This window comes from Gossypium raimondii, chromosome 5 (assembly GCF_025698545.1).
Source record: "Gossypium raimondii isolate GPD5lz chromosome 5, ASM2569854v1, whole genome shotgun sequence".
Taxonomy (NCBI): Eukaryota; Viridiplantae; Streptophyta; class Magnoliopsida; order Malvales; family Malvaceae; genus Gossypium; species Gossypium raimondii.
The window spans coordinates 20,354,533-20,375,115 of NC_068569.1; the positions used below are offsets into that span (position 1 = coordinate 20,354,533).

The 20,583-nt window shown below is 34.0% G+C and overlaps 2 protein-coding genes across 4 annotated transcripts; one reads left to right on the forward strand and one right to left on the reverse strand.

The window, feature by feature from the left end:
• The first annotated feature begins 175 nt into the window (after window positions 1-175).
• LOC105769716 (PHD finger protein EHD3) lies at window positions 176-6,381 on the forward strand. 3 transcript variants are annotated; one of them, XM_012590536.2, is made up of 7 exons: window positions 176-342; window positions 763-1,021; window positions 1,626-1,814; window positions 1,926-2,261; window positions 4,033-4,122; window positions 4,237-4,278; window positions 4,983-6,381. In XM_012590536.2, the coding sequence occupies exons 2-7, from the start codon at window positions 791-793 to the stop codon at window positions 5,898-5,900; spliced, it is 1,806 nt and encodes a 601-aa protein (XP_012445990.1). In that variant the 5' UTR covers window positions 176-342; window positions 763-790; the 3' UTR covers window positions 5,901-6,381. The 3 variants fall into 3 exon arrangements, with proteins under 3 accessions (XP_012445990.1, XP_052487208.1, XP_012445991.1); XM_052631248.1 differs by having other exon boundaries at window positions 203-342; window positions 724-1,021; XM_012590537.2 differs by lacking the exon at window positions 176-342 and adding an exon at window positions 1,232-1,363 and having other exon boundaries at window positions 875-1,021.
• A 2,854-nt stretch (window positions 6,382-9,235) lies between these two features.
• On the reverse strand, window positions 9,236-11,739 carry LOC105770392 (uncharacterized). The gene is made up of 5 exons (XM_012591571.2): window positions 11,470-11,739; window positions 10,880-11,018; window positions 10,570-10,601; window positions 9,976-10,062; window positions 9,236-9,774 (listed from the first exon to the last, which is right to left on the reverse strand). The coding sequence occupies exons 1-5, from the start codon at window positions 11,704-11,706 to the stop codon at window positions 9,640-9,642; spliced, it is 630 nt and encodes a 209-aa protein (XP_012447025.1). The 5' UTR covers window positions 11,707-11,739; the 3' UTR covers window positions 9,236-9,639.
• Window positions 11,740-20,583: the final 8,844 nt, after the last annotated feature.

Sequence of the window (20,583 nt, forward strand, 5' to 3'; positions counted from 1 at the left end):
ATATCAATTGATTTCAACTTTAATTTTTTAAATAAGATAAGTGCATAGATTAAATTTTTGGAATTAGAAATTGAAAGATTAAATTTTAAAAATACAGAGAGTACAAGGACTTCAGATAGAATTAAACCCTGAAAAGAAGTACAAAGAAAAATGCCAAAAGAAAAGTAAACTCAAATACTGCTGTAGTTACCATTTTCATTTCTTTTTTCTTGAGAAAAAAAAAATACACGGATAAGACGGGGAAGCTGCACAGCAAAGCCGAAGTTTCTCACTGAAAATAATAGTAAAACAATTTTCCAATTTTTTAGGGTTTCAATTTCAGGTCTCATATTTTCAACTCAGGTAAACCTTCCTCCTTCTTTACTATTTTTTTTCTTGTTATTTGGTGTTTGGTACTCAAGGAAATGCAGGAGGGAAAAAAGACAGAGAATAATGAAGTTGTTTATTAATTTGATTTATTGTTTTTAATCTTCAAATGATTCTTAGTGAAGTTCATTTGAATTACTTAGCTTAGTTTGGATGATTTCTTTTATCGTTTTTTGGTGAAGCTGGGGGATGATATATTTAGACTTCTATTTTCTTTTTGGATATTCCCTTTGTTTTCTGTATGCCTATTTTTTTGTTTTACTGAATTCGCTTGTTTTTTCGTCTAATCTGATGATTTTTGAAGTGCTTATGTTATAATTTAACGTGAATTTGAAAGATAATGTTGGTTTATTACAGAGATATCCTAACTCTGTGGTGATATGCTTGGAAAACTAGGGTTTTGTTCTGTTTTGTGAAGGTGGAGATGGGTGTTGAAGAGGGGACAATCAACAGTGAAGGAGCAGAGATTGGGGAGGAGATTAGGTGCTTCAAGATTGAACCAATGAATAATGGGTTTGGGTCTGAATTTGCAAATGATTCTGGTGATGGGAGTTCTGGGGCAAGTGAGAATTTACGAACATATAAGAGGCGGAGACAGTTAAGGTCAAGTTCAAATATTGAAGTGCAAGATGGTGGGAGAGCTTCTATAGACCAGGTAGATTTCGATTAATGTGTTTCCATATGTATGTTAGAAGTTATAGACGCTAAGTATCTTTCTTTCTTGTACTATTTAAATGTTGAGATAGGCTTATTCTGATTCTGTTCTCCAATTCTTGTTACGACATTTGTTTTTCCTTCAGTTAAAGAGCTTTCTTATTTTAGATTTGGATTATGGATTGAAAAATATTAACTTGTTTGCAATTAGATGGAAAGCTCTGCCTGGAGACTATCCTATGAGTATGAGCAGAAGGTGTGACTGGGTCGTTGGGTACATAAAATACAATTTCAAGCTACTGTGTTAAGTCCAAAACTGGTGTGCATAATATGAGATAAATATGTGAGTTTTTGATGTCTAGAAATATAATTGATAGCTGTTAGTTAATCTCTCTTTGTGGGAAATTTGTAGTTATATCATTTATTTAATTGCATTAGTGAAACATGCAATATTGTCTTTCTTTCTTTCTTTCCTTTTTTAATATGAGTACCTGAGTATTCTATTTGGGCTGACATGTTGTGGTCTTTGTTATTGTTTTGTCCTAAGAACAGTTGTTTTGTTTGATTTGTTTAACATGCTAAGGGATTCTAATTTTTGTGGGCAGGTCACTCTTCCTTTTACAGATCATTGTGCTTCTTTAAATGATTCCAATTATCGTCTACAAAGGAAGTGGAGAAATGTTGTATTGGAGAACATGCATCAGTTTTTAAGTGATGATGAAGGTGGTATACGGCGTTCCATTCAAGATGCACTTTTATTTCATCAAGAAAATGGTTGTAATGTGACAGTTAAGGTTTGTGCTGTTATCTGAACTCCATATGGTCTATGACGTATTCCAGTGGTATTTTTCTTGTTGGTTTCCTTAATAATATATTTGAAAAGTTGTTTTATGATTCTTTCACAGGATTCTGATACTTGTCATGAAGATAAACAGAACTGCTCTCCACAAGCCGGGCAGATTCCTAATGGAACTCAGCATACTGCTGAGAAGCTGGAGGGTGTTATTATATCTAATGGGTCTTATAAGGAATTAAATACTCAAACTACCACTGAGAGGTGTCAACGTGTTTTCTTTGATGTTATAATTTCAGAAAAGTTCACAACGTTGTGTAAGCTTCTCTTAGAGAATTTCCAAGGGATTAAGCTTGACAATCTTTTTCACTTAAGTCTAATAAACTCAAGGATGAAAGAGGGAGAGTATGAACAATCACCTATGCTTTTCACATCAGATATTCAGGAGGTAATTTATTTGACCATTTTTATTTGTATGCATTGCTTGAATGGAGTTGCTTAGTTAAAAGGTAATAATGTTTGGCTTTTTCTTTACCCCGAAAAACCAAGATGTTGATAAGTGAAACAGCTTCATGCTATATGTGTGTGTGTGTCTGCGTTCTTTAAAACAATTGAAGAGTTCAGAATTTAATTTATTTTCAATGGCAGTGATTGTTAAAAGTTCACAAAATGAACAAAGGAACACTTATAAATAGGGGAGTTACTCTTTGTCAACAGCTTGAATTTAAAGAAGTTCCCATCTAACTCATAGTTAATTATGTGTTGTGAGAATTAGGGTCATTGTGAGACTTCAGATAAATTCTTTGCCAATATTCGATGAAGAGAGGTTTGATGTGAAACTTCAAATCAATTCTTCTCTTCTTCTTTGGCATATTTGCAATGATTCAAGAATCTGTTGTTTACTGATATAGGCTTTTACTAATTCTGTCCAGATTGAAGTCTCAATGTAAGGGACCTTTTAATTTCTTGAAGGTACTCTGTTTATAATTGTAAGTGCATTGATAATGAGCCTTTCCTTTTAACTTCAGGCAAAGTTAGAGTGATCGGAAGCATTTTAACGCTGTTTTCCATTGAGTTTACCTACAAGCTATTTCTTTTTCACAGAGAAGGCCAATGTTCCACCTTAAAAGGGCTAGTTTTCTTTTGTCTAAAGCAGCTACTAGACTAATCTAGTATAACATAAACCCAGTATGCCTACTAGTAAAACGACAGTTCAGCTTCTTAGGACTTTGGTGTATTTGATTTCTTCTTGCCTGTATATGACTTAAGTGTTTAGGAGGTCTGTTTGATGATTAATGATAGGGAAGAGTTAAATTGGGGTGCCTTGCTTATCACTAGAACATGGCTTAATGGCCGGTTCAATCGCTAATTGCTCCACAAAGCGTTTGAATCTGATTTGTTCCTACAACTTGAATCAATTGCTCTTGTGCAGTTAAACGCCTGCCTTTAGTTTCATTCATCTAACTGTGCTGATTGATGGTCACAAGAACTTGGCTGAAGGATTAAACCCTCTGTATTGCAAGTCATGTCCACTGCTTAGAGTTAGAAAAGGAGGTAGTAATAAACAGAAGGCTTAAAATTGTTTATTATCTTCCTAAAAGAAAGTCAATTGTTCTTAATTCTAGTTCTCTGCATAAAGAGTAATTATTTATCTTTGATTATCAGCCTTTTTTTAATCTTGTTTCTCGTTGATTATGTTTGTGCATACATGGTGTTATTCCTTTTCTGCTAGTTTAGGGCAATACGCTTTGAGACGATAATGTCCTTATTTGTCTCCTGTGGTACCCTTTCATTTCATTACTACAGATTTCAAATTATTTTTCTTTTCTGCTTCACTAGACTGAAGTTACACATTTCCAAAGAAGCTAATTAATAATCTCTCTTTTGATACCCTTACTGTTCATTCTTTCTTTCTTCCCATGTCAATTTTTTCTTTAAATTGCACATCTCCAAACAATCTTTGTGGTTCATTAGCTGTTATCAGATCATCTTTGTTGATTCGTTTAGTTCCATTAATGAGTTTGTCTGTTGTTAGAAGGAAACAAAAAGCCTTGGAGTTTAATATGTTTTAATATACACACAACTTTAATCTAAAGTTTGATGCATTTTCTAAAGAAAAATGAAATGCTTATAAAGTAACCAGAAGAAATCAAAATGGCTGCTTCCTGTAGTGTGTGTGTATATATATATTACTCTTAACCTAAATACCTCCGGTGCAGGTATGGAGAAAACTTCAAGGACTTGGATCAGAAATTATATCCCTTGCGAAGAGCCTTTCAAACATTACAAGTGCTTCCTGTAGTGAACAAGTGAGTTAATGACCATACACTGTGCTTCTCTTGTTTTTTGAATTTTAGTAATTTGCTTAAAAAAACTATTGCTTTGATAGTGAGTTATGTGATGCTTTTTCTTCAATCTTTCAGGTTGGATGTTCTGGTGGCAGTGCTGAAAAGGAGAAACATGAGGTAAGCATTCATGAATTAGCTTATAGTGTGCATTGGCATGCTTGTATCAGCAGAATGCATTACTGTTTTTTCAAACTTTAGTTGTAGATGCATTCTTAACTTTTATGTCAAAAAAGAGCCATATTGGGTAATTTAGGGGTGCATTTGGTGTTTCAGAGCTTGGATAAAAATTGATGTAAGCCTAGACTTCGGAATTTCCACTGCTCTTATGTTTGGACTGATTTCAACGGAAGTGCTGCAGTGGACTGGTGGGTTAGGATTCCCATATATAGAATTTCGTCTTTATTTTTGGGCTTCAAAATTGTCAACTGGGCCCTCTGTTATTTTGGTTTCCTTATTTAAACACCCTAATGGTGTGGGAAATTCAAGTAAACCTTTATAGCCTTCATGCTGGCTAGTTGGTTGCCTTCTATCTATCCTGCTTGTTTGTATGACAGGATCCGGCATGTTTCCTGGTGTCATCTTGTAGTCATATTCTGTTCTTCTTTGCTATCTGAATTTAGTATTTGTAGAGCACTTTGAGGGCTATTTGAATTCAGCATTTGTATAGAACATTGATTTCGACACAGTAGGACTCTGTCTTGAATTGTTCTCTAGTTTTAATTGCATTACATGCAAGTAATCTATATTATATGTTAAGAATCTGATTTAAAAGTTGGGTTCATGCCTGAGAAATATTCTGAATTTTGTTCAATGAAAAACAGTTCTGTACTCGGGAATCAGAAACTCTTGCTAAACCGGAGCAAATTGAAGCTTGTGGTGTCTTTAAAGTTTGCACTTGCAGGTATTGTGGGGAGAAAGCAGATGGAAAGGATTGTTTTGTATGTGATTCATGTGAGGAAATGTACCATGTTGCCTGTATTGAGCCTGCTGTGAAAATGATTCCTCGAAAAAGTTGGTATTGTGCCAGCTGCACCGGTAATGGAATGGGGTCTCCACATGAGAACTGTGTGATATGTAACAGACTGAATGCCCCACGGACTCTCAACAGCAATGTTGCTGATGAAAATTATAATGAACATTTTGAAACATTTACTGAATTGGAAGAAAATTCAAACTGTAGTGTTGGTAATGGGCTTCAGTTATCACCGGGGAGCAAAACCCGGCGTGTTTGCAAAATTTGTGGAGGTAATTTTGTCAAAGGTGAGGAGTTAAGGAGTTGCGAGCATCCTTACTGCCCCAATAAATATTACCATGTTAGGTGCCTGACAATGAAGCAGTTAAAAACATATTGTTCTCGCTGGTACTGCCCTTCTTGTCTATGTAGAGCTTGCCTTGCTGACAAAGATGATGATAAGATTGTTTTATGTGATGGCTGTGATGCTGCATACCACATTTATTGCATGAAACCACCACGAACTTCAATCCCAAGCGGAAAATGGTTTTGTAGAAAATGTGATGCTGGGATCCAGCGAATACAGAGAGCTAAAAGAGCATATGAAAGTAAGCTGAAAATGAAGGGCGTAGGAGGTAAAATGGCATATGGTAATCTGGAATTGAGCCCGAATCAGAGAGAGAAAGAGGAATCTGATAGAAGTAGAGGTGGAATGGACATGCTTCTATCTGCTGCCAGTACTCTACACTTTGAGGAGAAGTTGAATGCGACTCGCAAGAAGAGTTAGAAAGACCTTGCACTCGGAGGACATAACATGATATGATCTGTTTTCACGGTATAATGCCTTTACCTTTTCGATTATGGATAACTCAGATTGATAACTTATTTTCACTTCATTTTTTGGGATGGGAAACAGATTGTTGTAGGTGTAGGTTATTAACTTCATTAGATTTTACTAGCATTTGGGTGAATAGCTATGAGCAAAATACAAAACCAAAGGCTGTATATTTTCTGCTTGGCACACATTAGGACTTGTATGATCTCTGCTTGATCAATGGGATCGCCAAACTGTTAGATCCTGTTGGTACAGAAAATCATCCACTAACAGGTATGATTGAACTAATGTTAGTTTTTACTTTGAATAGATAGTTTAGTTTCAAAAGTGAATGTTCCCAAGAAATGTTGTATAATTGTGGAGAAAACTCTGACCGAACAGCCTGTTGTAAGCCATGAAAAGTCTAGTCTAATTGTATGATTACCTTTTGTTATGCTTTCGGATATCATTTTTGCTTCACCAGTAGGTCAGTTGGCCCTATGCTTTATCCTTGTTATTTCATTAATCTTCGGCCTTGTTTTTCCTATTCTCTCTTTTCCATTAAATTTAAATAGGGAAAGAAAAAAAATCAATTGAAGCAGATTCTGGATTTGTAAGTTGTAATGTATACTCTCTCTATGTTGTTGTTTGCTTATATATTAATTTAGTTTTGATGTTGGAAAAGGAAAGACTACATTAAGAAAGTAAGTGAAGAGTGTTAGTGATGGATAGACTCTGTTAACTTGGAAGCACTATGAACAAACTAATGTATTAGTATTTTAGTACCTTTTTTTGTCATATAGGAATTGAAGAAAACATTGTTAAATAACTGGAAACATTATTTTGATTTTGTCAACAGAAAGAAGAGAGAATTTTTGGCAATGTCAATTAATTTGGATTTTAGAAATCATAACAGAAATATGATTTCTTTATTATACTTTATTTTTGGGTTTTCAATCTATCTATAAAATGGAACGGGGTGGTATGTTGTGGGTACTTTTGAGGGTGCTTTTATTAGAATTTTGTGGTTTTAAGTTAAATAATCGGTCTTCAGATATTTACTAAATGATACCATATAATTTTTTTGATGTATTTACAATTGATTTAAGAGCAAATCACTGTTAGCTCATGCACTATAAATGATGTAGAAATTTCAATATTAACATAAAGTAGTGCTTGGATAGCAGAAAGTAGATTATATGGTATGGTAAAAGCCCTGAATATTTGAGTGATGATAAATAAGATCAGAGAAAAGACTTAAATAATATTTTTATAAAATGATAACAACTTTGTTGTAGTCTAGGTGGTTAGGATGGGTTAAGCATTATCCATGATATAATATTGTATTAGTATTCTAAATATATGTTGTTAAATGAGATTACATAAAAGATGGCTTCCTTCAAATAATTATGATATTGTTAGATATGGCTTTAGAATTATATTGGTTTTGCTATATCTTAGATTGAAATTCCATATTTCTTAATTTTCAAACAACCACCTCTTTAAATTGTGTAAAACAACTTGGCATCGAAAACTATCCATATATTTTACAAAAATTTAAGATTGCCTTAAGCCAGCTGGGGTTCAGACTCCTAAAGGAACTACCAAGTTCTAACTCATGGTACCTCCAATTTCTAGCTTCCAAAAATATTTTTTTATGATAAAAAACAAATAAAGTTTACATCAAATTAAATTGATCGAAATTACCTTTACCTTTATCTTGTTTAGAACTTCTAATGCATCATGAGGGACTCATGACTTCATCATAAACTTGTAAGTTTGTTCTCCATCTTAAATTCAATTTAGTCAAACAGTTAGCAACTCAATTATTTTCTCTAGGAACATGCCGAATCAACCATTGCCTTTCAGTTCTCATGATCCGTTGGACCCTCTTAAGCACGATAATGCCCAATTCTACTAACATATTATCCTATATGGCTCGAGCTACCTCCAAGTTATTAGTATGAATCATAACTATATTAAATCCTTTTTTAAGTAGAATCAGCATGCCATCCGAAATATCTCATAGTTTAGCCTCAGAGATCGTGCATTCTCCAAGGTAATGATTGTAACTCAATATCCAATCTCTATTCTAATCTCGCGACACTCAATTAGCAGAAAGAATTTCAGACCCTCCATTCACCGCACCATCAATGAATAAATGCACCCAATTACCCGGCAAGAATGTTCGAGTACCAGATGCACAATTATTTAGCTTAGCTCCATTATGGCTTAGTTCATACTTTTGTGCCCAACTATAAAAAACTTTAACAATCTCAAGGATACTCTAAGTTATGCCTTGAAAAATAAAATGATTCCTATTCTTCCAAATGTGCCAAGCAAGTATCCCAAAATGATAGGACCAAGATGTCCCTCCTCTAGACAGCCTCGTGGAACAACAAAGATTGAAAGTTAACCAGTTCTGTAAATCCACGAAAAAGAACCTGTTCTGTTGATCAGTTGGGACGATTTCCAACCACACCTCTTTTGCTGTCAAACAATCCCGTAACACATGAAGAATACCCTCTGTTCTAGCTTCCGAAGAAAATCTTTATGTTACAAATATTAATTAGCTTTAATTTCGTTCTTTTGTTTCAATGAACAAAATACAGATCAATCCAATTGTAACCCCAAGTAATTTAACTTGATAAATAACAATGCTTAATTACACTAGAACAAAAGGATAAAAGAACCAGAATCAATAGAGCACCAAATTGAACCCCGCTCACAATTGCTTACGGGGATTGCCCTTCCATTGAATCCGTTCGCACGAGGTCGCAAATCAACCATCAGTCGTCATCTATGAGAATCACGAGAGGTCACGTGATGTCTGTCGTGGCACCAAATGTCCCTGCCACGTATTGCGGAAATTGTAATGGATGGGGTGGATCCTGGGAGAGAAACTAGTGTGAGCGAAGATGGTTCATCACTTGGAGCAATCGTTTTCAGAGGGCAAGTAATGGTAGGTTGCCTAAAGGACCCAACACCTACCTCTTCATGCATGCCAGAGGACGTGTGGGGTTTTATACTGGGGATGGTGGTGTTGCATATCCTGATGGGTATTAGAGACGAAGGATCGATTCAAGGATGTGATTAGTAGTGTAGGGTATATAAGCAGCACCGGAGTCTAGTCTGTTTTGTACTCGAATCCGGAGGCAGCTTTCGTAAGTTCGAAGGAAGTCGAAAAGACAACAGCGAAAGAGATGATAGAATATTGCCGGGCCAAGCTCCCGCATTATGTGGCATCTAAAACAGTGGTGTTCAATTAAGAAGTTTGAGCTGAGGAAAATGGCCAAGACACACATACAGGAGTAGAATTGCCTTTTGAATAGCCATAATTTAATAGTTTATACCATTTTGTCTAACAATGACTAATATTCATACATGCTCTTGGGAGAATTTATCTGTACATGGTCTCATGGTTTAAATTTAACAAAGGTTTTCCTTCAAGATCGAAACAGCACACCCCATTTGCATAAGCTTTCAGAACCCATACTACTGTCTGATATTATGCCTACAAAGTTCTTCCTTGATGACAAATTCTAAGCAAATCCAAAATTTTTCAATTGTATAGCTTCGTTCATGCTCCATGCTAGGTTGAGGAATCTTTGTCCATGCTATATCTTCATCCACCGACTGAATTCTCAATTACAGAGGGCTGGTGACTCTACCATCATTCTTCCTGTCAGTAACAACTGCTCTTCATGTAAAATCAAGAAGACTCGGTACTATCACCTACCATATAACGGTTTTTATCAGTACTCAGGCCTGAAGAATGAAGCTGCTTTCTTTTCTTTATAAGATGCGATGCAGTTTTCCTGTCGTCTTGTGCCTCCACAGAATCAGGCTGCATAAAAATACAGCTTTAGTAAACCCGACTACTGCAGTCTACTTTGCCCAGTACAAGAATACAAGGCTAGAGATCAATTTAACCAGAGACATTAGACTTCAAAGTTATAAGAAGCAGCTTAAAAATCTGATAAAGCACACTTCCTCAAAGTACGAGGCCATGCAAAGTAATACGGAATGAAAAGTACCAAAAATGTACCTTGATAGCTAATGCCCTGCCAAAACTCTCAATGGCACTATCGGGCTCTCCAAAGTTTAATTGTGATCTACCAAGAGTAATCCATGCCTGAAACAAAATACAACCTCATAAACACAAAAGCACTTTGGCATTGAATGTAGGCTGCAATAACAGTGGTACTTCTGACTAAAAATTCTTTCTAATGAAGTTACTGACAGAAATAACAATTCAAATTGCAATCTCTCAGCATTAGCTAGCAGCCACCATACATAGAGCAGGGACAGGAAATCTAGGGAAACTAGTTGCCCATGTGGAAAGTCAACCACTTCTAAGGATTAGAATACAAACTATTTTCCTCCTCATTAGCTAAATTTGTGCAACATTATGGTAGCCATTAATTTGATGATAAACTACAAAGTACCAGGGGTAAAACAATGGAAATGAGCTCAAATTTTGCATATATATACCAGAGTGCAAGTTAGAAATGTTCCAAATACTTTGAGAAATATGAGCATCATGTTTATGGAACATAATTATAAAGGGGTATGATGTTTTTCAAGGTATATGATACAGCTTAACATTTGATATCTCATTCAGGTTACAGGTTTGACATACCTCAGCCCATGATGATTCCAATTCAGTGGCTCCTGCCAAGTAGAATCCACAGATAAGCAGACAAAAGTTTAAACTTACATATACGTTATTTCACATTGCAACAACAACAAAAAAAAAAAAACGCAATAAAACCATAGTGCATTACAGATCAGAAGGCATAAACATGCTGAATATACTGTGCATTGCATTCTATAACTAGTCATCTTGTCTCAGGAATTTTAAATAAAATAAGCAGTTAAACAATGTCACCAAAATACAAGTAACTGAAAACTGCATCAGAAACATGAGTGAAAAAGGAAGTGAAAGTTACGAGTGGCTGCCTTCAATGCACTCCATGCATCCCCTAGCTCGAGTAGAACTTGTGCCTTCTGTTCAAGCAAAACTGCATTTTCAGGCATCAAATTAAGTGCTGTCTCCCACTTCCCAAGTGCTTCCCGGAATTTCCCATCCTTCAAAAGAAATTATCCATCACAACAAATACATCTTATCAAGTATGACAAAACAAAAAAGTACCACCGTTTCATGCAAATGGAAAGACTAGTGAATGACCCATTTAACAATATCTAAAGCTGAACTCCCCCTTTTCCCCCGTTAGATGGCTAAAATCCTATCGGCGGCTGACAATGAATCCAACTTGGGTTATTTCATCTCATAGCACTATAATTGAGCCAAATTCAAGGTAATAGAAATACCATAAAGAAAAGGGCCCAAAAACCTCATGATCAACCAACAAAATGATAAAATTCGTCATTATCAACACATTAAGATATATAAATAAAGACAATATAAGATCTTCACCGTATTCCCAATTTGATAATTCAATCAAGACTGTATCCCTTTAAACACCGAAAATCAATCAATTGGAAACAGGGCAGAAGGAAAAAGAAAAAAAAGGAAAACCTCAGCAAGCTTGTTGCCTTGGGCTTGGAAGAATTGGGCAAGTTGTTTAAAGTCAGAATCCAAAGCATCAGCAGAGGGCTTGTCTTGATGTTGAGAATGGGCGTGTTCTTGATTCTGCAACTGCATATCATCATGCGAGGGATCTTGTAGATCAAAGGGAAGATTAGGGTAGCTTGCAATAGCTTCCCTGGACCGCTTCTTGTTGTTGCTCTTGTTCTTATTCCACGTTAGCTTCATCTCTTCTGCAACTCCTTGTTCTTTTCTTTTCTTTTTTTCACTTGACACTTGATATACAGCGTCGTTCATTGTCCAAATAGAGAGATCGGTCGGGTCGGGTCGGGTCGGGTCGGCTCATCTTGGTTTCAAATTCTGGTCCAGTTCCTATTCAAGGCCCAATTGATGACTTCTCATTTTGTTGTTAATGATTGCAATTGATTTTGAGTTTAATTTTTTTAAAAGATTGGTTTTAAACGAGACATTTGCATGCTTCTTTTTTTTTATCGGTCAAATGGGATTGATTCAAGAGGCCTATGAGTTAAAACTAAAAGAAGTTAATTGGGTGTGCTGTTAAATTAATGGCAGATAATATTATTAGGAGAAATCGAATATGATTTATGAAAAATATTAAAATAAATATGGTACATGCTAATACACATTTCACTTCTAACCCAAATTCAAATCTCTCAAAAAAAATAGTGATAGAGAGAGTGGGCATACATAAAATAAGTGCAGGTGGGAAAGTTCAGTTTGAGGGTGTGGAGTTGCTGGTGGTTTAAGGTAACTTTACAAAGCTTTCACATCTAACCTACTCATAAATGGGCGGTGGGGTTTGGGCCCCAAAATCTGAAATGGGAGAAGCAATCACCTGGGTGCTTTCTTGGTATTGAAACCAACACTATTTCGTTTATCAGACTTCCTTTATATACACGCCTCGACTTTCACTCTGCTTCTCATTTGATTCCCAAGCCTTTGTTTTGGCCTTTCTTGATTATGCTGCATTACTCTTCAAATTCCACCGAAGATGGTTGAAGAAGTTGGTGGTGGATTCCAAGTGAAGAAGTGGGGGGTTATTCCCCCTAACAGGAGATCTGTGAAAAGGATGATGTTCCATAAATTTCTCATCTCTGTCTCTTCTCTTTTCCATGCCTGCTGCCATCCTGCTGTTCACCCTAAAAATTGTTGTTCCAAGCATATCAGGATTTTCGCAACAAAAATACCATCACCCCACTAGCCATTATTAATAGCAACCAACTATTTATGCGAAATATATGCTATAGGCCATCATATCATAGACATTGAGGTGTTTTAATGTTAGTTCCTCTGATCCTCAACACATTCTCACTCTGCTTCTACTATTCAAGAAACGTATACATATATATATGATAGGCTCAAGAATTCCACTATCTCTAGGCTCAACTCCTGGGGCATTAAGTTGAAGTACAGAGAAGATGATAAGCTGGTTGGTTACAACAGCCACTCGGGAGTGCATACATTACTTCCAGGAAGCTAGTGTATAGAATTTGACTGGCTACCCAAGTCTTAATTAAGAGAGAAATCTTTTTCTTCTAGCTTGGACTGCCTATATCCATTACTACACTGTCTTTTCTTCTTGTTTTGAAGCTTTTGCAATGTAATTTCTACCATAGTTTCCTGCTTTTCATTGAGTACATCAATCAAGCTTCACTTATCGCGAAAGTAGACTAGTTTTAAATTTCTATTTCACTTTTTCTCTTTTACAGCTATGACGTTCATTCCAGTGACAGCAACATCCAAATTACAATATTTTGGATTCTTTTTTTTTTTTGAAAAAAATATTATATTTAGATACTGTTCTTAATACATTCATTTTCAAGTGTACATCAAAATACAAATATCAAATACCAGCATCTTAGAAAAGTGAAACAAAAAATAGATGACATAGTAAAATAGTTTGAAATGGTAATTCAATGATCTTTAAACCCCAATTAACCGAATCCAAATTCCAAGGAAATTTTGAAATTGAGGATTAATGAACTATTCAATATGAATTCTTGGGAAGAAAAAAAAATTGTAAGATTGAACTTGTCTGGGTGAAGAATTCAGTAGTTAATTCCCCACCACCACCACCCCCCCCCCAAAAAAAAAAAAGAAAAGCTAATGATACACTTTTTCTTCATCTCTAGCATAGCTTTTAGCAAAAGTTATATTTCAATAATAAATCCATATATATTTTGCCAGTCATAGTTTTCTTTCCATAAATATAATGTAAACTAGTTGGTGGGTTTATCCGAAAAAGATGCAACATGTATATATATAGACATATAGAAGAATATTCAGTTCTTTGTTTCTTTCTTTCTAATTTTCAGTCTCTTTCTGTTTTTGGTTTTCAATCAATAAGTTTAGCCACCACCCACTCAGATTTGAAAACTCATCCGAAATGTGGGAAGTGTATAAAAATATAGGCCCAAAAATTAAAGTTAAATAAAAAATAAGGTCCGTTTCTAAATGAGCTGGGCCTTAGGTAAATTTTATTTGGTTCGGGCCTGGCTCAGCTCGTATTTGCCTAAAATTCATTTTCACTGTTGTTTGTTGCCGTTTTGATGTTATTTTACTATTATTTTGCTATTATATTACTATTATTTTATGGTTATCATTTGGATATTGTATAACTCTATTTTATTATTAATTTTTCTACTATTTTAAAATATTTAGTTGTTAAGTTGTAATTATTTTAGTATATAAAAAAAATTAATATAAATCTAGCTCAAATTTAACCTTTTTATTTAAACTGGACTTTTTTTAGTTAGGTTGAGTTGAGCTCAAACCTAAAAATAAATCTAAAATTTTGAGTTACCTGACCAATCATAAAGTCTAGCCACAATCCATAACTACCTCTGCTCTATTTTCATGCATGTATTTTAGGACCAGGAAGAAGAGAACTTCAACAGCAAAACCTACTCTCCATGGCAACAATCAACTATACTATACTATACTATACTTTCCAGCTTCTTTATTCAGTAATATATTGGCTTTATTACTTGAATTTTTCTGCATTTCAATATTATTGTCTTTAATGCAAAGAGATGTCTTTAAGGATAAAATACCTTTAATTCCCTTTCTGATTAGTTGGCATTAACAAGGACAAACCCCCCTTTTTATCTCCCTCAAGAGCATTACAGCTGGAGAAAATCACTTTTGAGTAAAACTTGGATAGAAACTTGATGAAGATGGTCGATGCACCTTATTATTGACTGCTTTGACTGTATAGATTATGTCCAAGTTTTAATAAAAAAAGGTCAGTTAATTAGTAATGTTTATAAACATTATTTAATGAATAATTTACTATTGAAAAAAAACTATTTACAGTGCATTGTTTTATTGAAAAAAAAGCTGTAATCATTCCAGTCTAGACTTTGAACGAGTGACGTTATATGATCCTATGTTATGTTTTAGTGATTAGGACAACTTTGCTTTTATTTGGGGTCCCATTGGAAGCTTAGTAGAAATTTTGATCCATATTCCTGACCCCAACCCCACACAGAAACTCAAAGATCATGGTCTAAATATGTATGATTTTGTTTTGCCATAAAAACTAAAAAGTTGAGCGTGTATGTAACACATGGTCAAGGGTTTGAATGAAAGGGGAAAATTGGACCTAATCGATGGCTGCTTTTATTCTGGGTTTAGTTAACCATGCTGTCTTTCACTCTCAACTTACATTATTCCTTGTGTTGAATTCCAATCTTTTTTATATATTTATATTCAAACATAATTATTTGATGAAAAGTTTTAACCCTATAATCAAAATTAAAATTTTATTATATATTTTTAAATTGTATTTAATAAATTAGAAAAATAAATAAGGCCTTAAGCTTTCATCATTTTATTCTCATATATTAAACATAAATATATTTATAAAAATTGAGAAAAGCAAAATATAAATACAACAAACCTTTTCAACCGAAGGATAGAAAATAATTGTATGAAACAGTGACGTCGTGTTATTTATATATTTTTTCATCTTGAATTTTAAAATTTTTATTTTAAAATTACTAATATAATATTAAATTATTAAAAAGGAATAATATTCCTAAATTGTATAATCCCGAAGTGACATAAACAAAAGTTAATTGAGACTTGAAAGATTATTGATGATGTCTTGACAAAGCTTGCGACCCCACCAGATCAGTACCAAATTCCAAATAATCAAATTCATCGTTATCCTAACTGTCCTTGGAACACAACACCATCCCCATTTTACGATTATATATAAGTCAACAGCAACTTGTTTTCTGCTTTCCAACTAATCAATGTAGCAAGAAAATTTTGCCACTCATTAGCTATTTCGGATTTGAGTTTAATCTCATTTTTTATTTACTTACTTAGTTTGCAAATGGAAATACCAAAAGGAACACACCGACCTTCTTGTTCAATAAGAAGATGTGAATTAAGATTGGAAAAAATATATATTTATAATTGAATTTAAATTCTTCATTTTGAAAAAAAAAAAAAACCTTATTCCCACTCATATTATGAATTTTCCAAGATACGTTAATGGACCTTTGTAAAGTTTGATTAAGACCATCCAACCATATGATAATACAATCATTCTCATTTTTAGTAATTACCTTTGTTGACCAACTCTTTTATATGATCTTTACGTTGAGTCCCTTTTTAAAATAACCAAATTGGGCCAAGAATTAACCGCAGAAACTAATATCTAATAAGATAATAAAAATCCATTATCTTCTTCCTTTCATTTCATATAGCTCTTGGCCCTTAACTATTGGGAATATGGTAGGAGACAATGTTACTGTAATCTCGTCTTAATGATTTAACCATCATTTCATAATTTACTGTTTAAAAAAGATAAGGAAAAGAATGAACTTGGTCGACTTATAACACACAATTGGTATGTTAAACAAGACTCGTCAAATAAAGAAAATATGAAGAGAGAAAAAGGATTGTTCTTCTCTGAGGACTACTCGTTTATGTATTTCCCAAAAGGCTAAACTATTTTTGTAATGGTTGATCTTATCACCATGTCTGACACCAAATGAACTTTAGGGTTGCGATATTCAACATGCTGCTCCAGTGAGAAGATCTCATATTGCTTGAAATATATAATAAAAACAGAAAAAAATGGATTTGGGAGGCTTTTCAATCATGCAATGATGCAAGTGAGATAAAGTCATAAAATTCAAGGATGAAATAAGTGGGTTTTTTTATATATATACTATAAAGTATGTACTTTATTAATATAATATATTAAAGTTAAGTTGAAATGGAAAAATTGAAGTCTCAACCTAATGCCAACAAAATTTAAAGCATATATTGTGACTTACATCAGCATACCGCTCAGATTCTGACACGCGGCATCAAAAGTATTTCAGATAGGAAGGCAGAATAAATCCTCCTCCACCCTTTCTGTAAGAAATGAGAAATTGAGAGAGGAAAAAAAATGGCGGTTGAAATGAAAGTGCACCCCGTTAAAGTCTACAGAGAGGCGGGAACAGGAAGAGCTGAGACAAGGTTCATCAAGGCAACCAATGGAAGTGTTTTTCCAAAGAAGAGGAAGCTGGTGAAGAAGATGATGCTCCACTCCATGCTCAAGTTTTTTATTTCTCTGTTTTCTTCATCCAAACCTTTTCAATCCAACGATAACCACATACAAAATGTTTAAGTAGCATCCCCACTCACACCATAGCTTTGTTTCCCATCATTCATCAAATGTTACCTCAAATTACCCCAACTTGTTCTGTTCTCGTTTATTCGGTTCTGTTCTACTTGCTTTCATTCATTCCTTTGGTTTTGCACAGATAGAATTTGGGACAGAGAATCGTTTTCTTCTGCATCTTGAAATTCAACCGCTGCAAGCTTGTCTTTGAATATATGGTTTCCAACTTTAAAAAAATGAATATAGGATACTTTTTATGCTTTAAGCTGGTAATGGAAGGTTCATTTCATGAAGAACCCCAAATAGGGAAATCATTTAATTTCTATGAATGTTTGGTCAAAAGGAAAAGTTTTTCTTGGTGCATTAGATTATTTCTCCACTAGTTTTAAGGCCAGTTATTTTATTTTGAATCCCATACATACGGAAGGAGACAAACAAATAGAGGAAGACAAAAAGCAGGGGACTCTTTTTTTTTTTTTTTTTCCATGTTCATACCCAGCTAATCTACTAAACCATCTTAAATGTAGTATGCTAAATGTTTAGTAACCGTACTTTTGTTTAATAAATTAAGCCTCTATGAAATCAAATATCAGGAGATGAATATATATCCAATCATCTATTTTTAGTTAATTCAATTAATTTATCCTTAATTTAAAAAATAAATAATATTGGTGGCATTTCCAATTTTTTAATCATGACGGCGTAGAATTGAAATGTTTAGATGAAGCATGAATTTGGCAGAATTGGGGTTTGTTTATTCAACTACTTATTGTTTAATCATTAAATCAATAAATCAAGATTTGAGGATTTTTAAGACCAAGAGCTCCGGTTTCCTCTTTTGTTTGTAGTAGATGTTAAAATTTTTGTAGCGTCCAAATCAAATTATACTTTATACAATAATAAAAATATAATCATTATAACTTTTAAAAGATTAAACCAATTTTTTTATTCATTTTGAGTAATTAAAGTATAATTTTATCTTTAAAAATTTTAAAAGAGGTTGAAATCCTGCCAGTCCCCTAACAACAATTTCATTATTTTCTTAATTCATAACAAATTTAAAACCGTATAAAGGATCACCTCCAAAATTAATATATAATAAAATAAATTTTAGATTGGGTTTCAAAACGTGAGCCAATTCGATGGGAACAACTCCAGTTTTCCCTTTTCACCAAATTTTGTGCGGATTTGGCCAATGCAGTCAGGATATAATTGGTATCTTGATATGATATAAATATCTGACTGACTTCAATTTATTAGTGATGAATATGATACAAAACTGTTTGATAAGATTACAAAAAGAAATCATTATATAAATTTTAAAAAAAATCATAATATATTCCCCTCCCCCACCCTCTGTTGCTGCAATAGACAAAGGCAGTTTGTGAAATTGGACAAGTGACAGGCCAATGGAATAGAGTACATAGTAGTAATACCTGCTGAGTTGAATCCACCACTCCACACCTTTCTCAATCTCTTCAAGAAGAACGGAAGCAATTTTCTCACCGACAATTTTTTTTATTTTTATATATTTTTAAATTTCTTTGAATTTTGTTAGAATTAAGATCAAATTGAGAATATTTATAAATTTTGAGAGTTAATTTTTTAAAATTATGACCAAATTGATATAATATATATGTAAAAATTGAGGACTGAATTTATTATTATATCGATTTTTTAAGCATCACATCACTTGCTATTTGTGATTTTAACGAAATGACCGAATTATATAATGTAAGTACTTAAATTACAAAAATGACAACTATGTTATAGGTATTAGAAATACATTTTTTCCTATTTACCTAAATTCAAATCATAGGGTAATCTTTTATGAGTCAAGAATTTTCATTAATTAATGGAAACATATTTCTATTTAATTGTTTAAAGTTATAAAATATTTAAAATAATCATGCCAAATTTTAATTTATATTAAAAAATTCCATATTTAAGCGTAAACATAAGTTGGAAGAAGATCCTTTGATTTATTTGGGAAATCAATGCCCACCGAATTTCTTATGGTAGGTGAGTTCTACAATCACAATATTTGAGCTTTATAAGAACAAAGATTCTAGAACAATTAAGGGGGGATTAATACTTAATCATATTGATTTAAACATGAATTGCGCCCATAAGGGGGACCTCATGAATCAAGTCAGTTTAATTAATGTAAAGACGAAAAGACTTAATCCACTTTTGATGATGTCCTAACTATCCATGTGGCAAATTTAGTAATATATGGGGTGTGTTCTAGAAGCGATTTAAGACCAATCTCAGCGTGTAAAAGTAATTTTAATTAATGAGTAGTGCAATGAAACAGTGAGAGTGGACCTGGTTAAAAGATATGAAGTCTTAAAAGTTTGAAATTTCTAGGAAATATCATGGTTTAGCATAGTCCAAAATTGACTTGGGAAGAATGTCTATAGGTTTGGGATGGTAGCCTAGTGCATACCAACAAGGCTTCCAACGTCAAACATGTCCCATGGCATTGCATTACAGCTTTCCTTCATTTACAATTCTATTTTAACCCATGACTATAAACTAAGCACACATCATTTATTTGCTTGCATTTTATATATTTTACTTTCATTTTTGTGGTGGAAATGGAGATTACATATGAAAAGCCAATATGACCTGGAAAGAACCCAAACGAAGATTCTGTTTTGCTTCTTAACATGAAATTGATTAGGGGAATGAGTGGATCACATTCTGGCCCACACTCACGTGGTTGTCAGTGATTCTCTCTCTCTCTCTCTCTCTCTCTCTCTCTCTCTCTCTCTTACAGTGCGGTGAGATTATGACAAGTGTCAAAGCAGCATTTGTTTTTGGTGTATTACCAAATCTAAACATCAATTCTTAGTCTACAAGTTTCCCCACTTTTTGTTCTCTACTTTAAATCCTTTCTCTCAGTTCACTTGACCCCAATCACCCTCACATTCCAACCCAAAGATACTTCACAACAATCATGGAGTCTAGGCTAAAACAAGGTGGAGAAGGCGGCCGGGCAGAAGCAGATCCAGCCAGAAGAGAGGGTGATAAAAAAGGGGCATATCGGTTCCAAGAGAAGAAAGGGAGTGTGTTTCCAGTGAAGAAAAAGCTTGTCATGACAAGGATGGCTGAGTGCATTGCTAATTCTTTATCCAGTAAAATGGGTGGATCCTCGAACACGACTGTTACCAACACTACTCCACCAAAGTCCTCCAAAAGCAACAAGATCAGTACTGTGAACATATCCCCAGATCCTTGATTGTTCAATACAACATTCATCGCATAATTTATAAGGTAGTCTTGGTTCATAACACCATGGTTATCTTTAAGTCAGTTGGGAAAATTTCCTCTTGTTTTTTATTGTTTGCATAATTTCCTTGTATAGTAGGTAGGAATTGAATAATTTGGTTTCTGATTTCATTTGTCTTTATAAGGGAAGTAAGTTGTAAGATGTTGGTGTCACTGTCACCTAT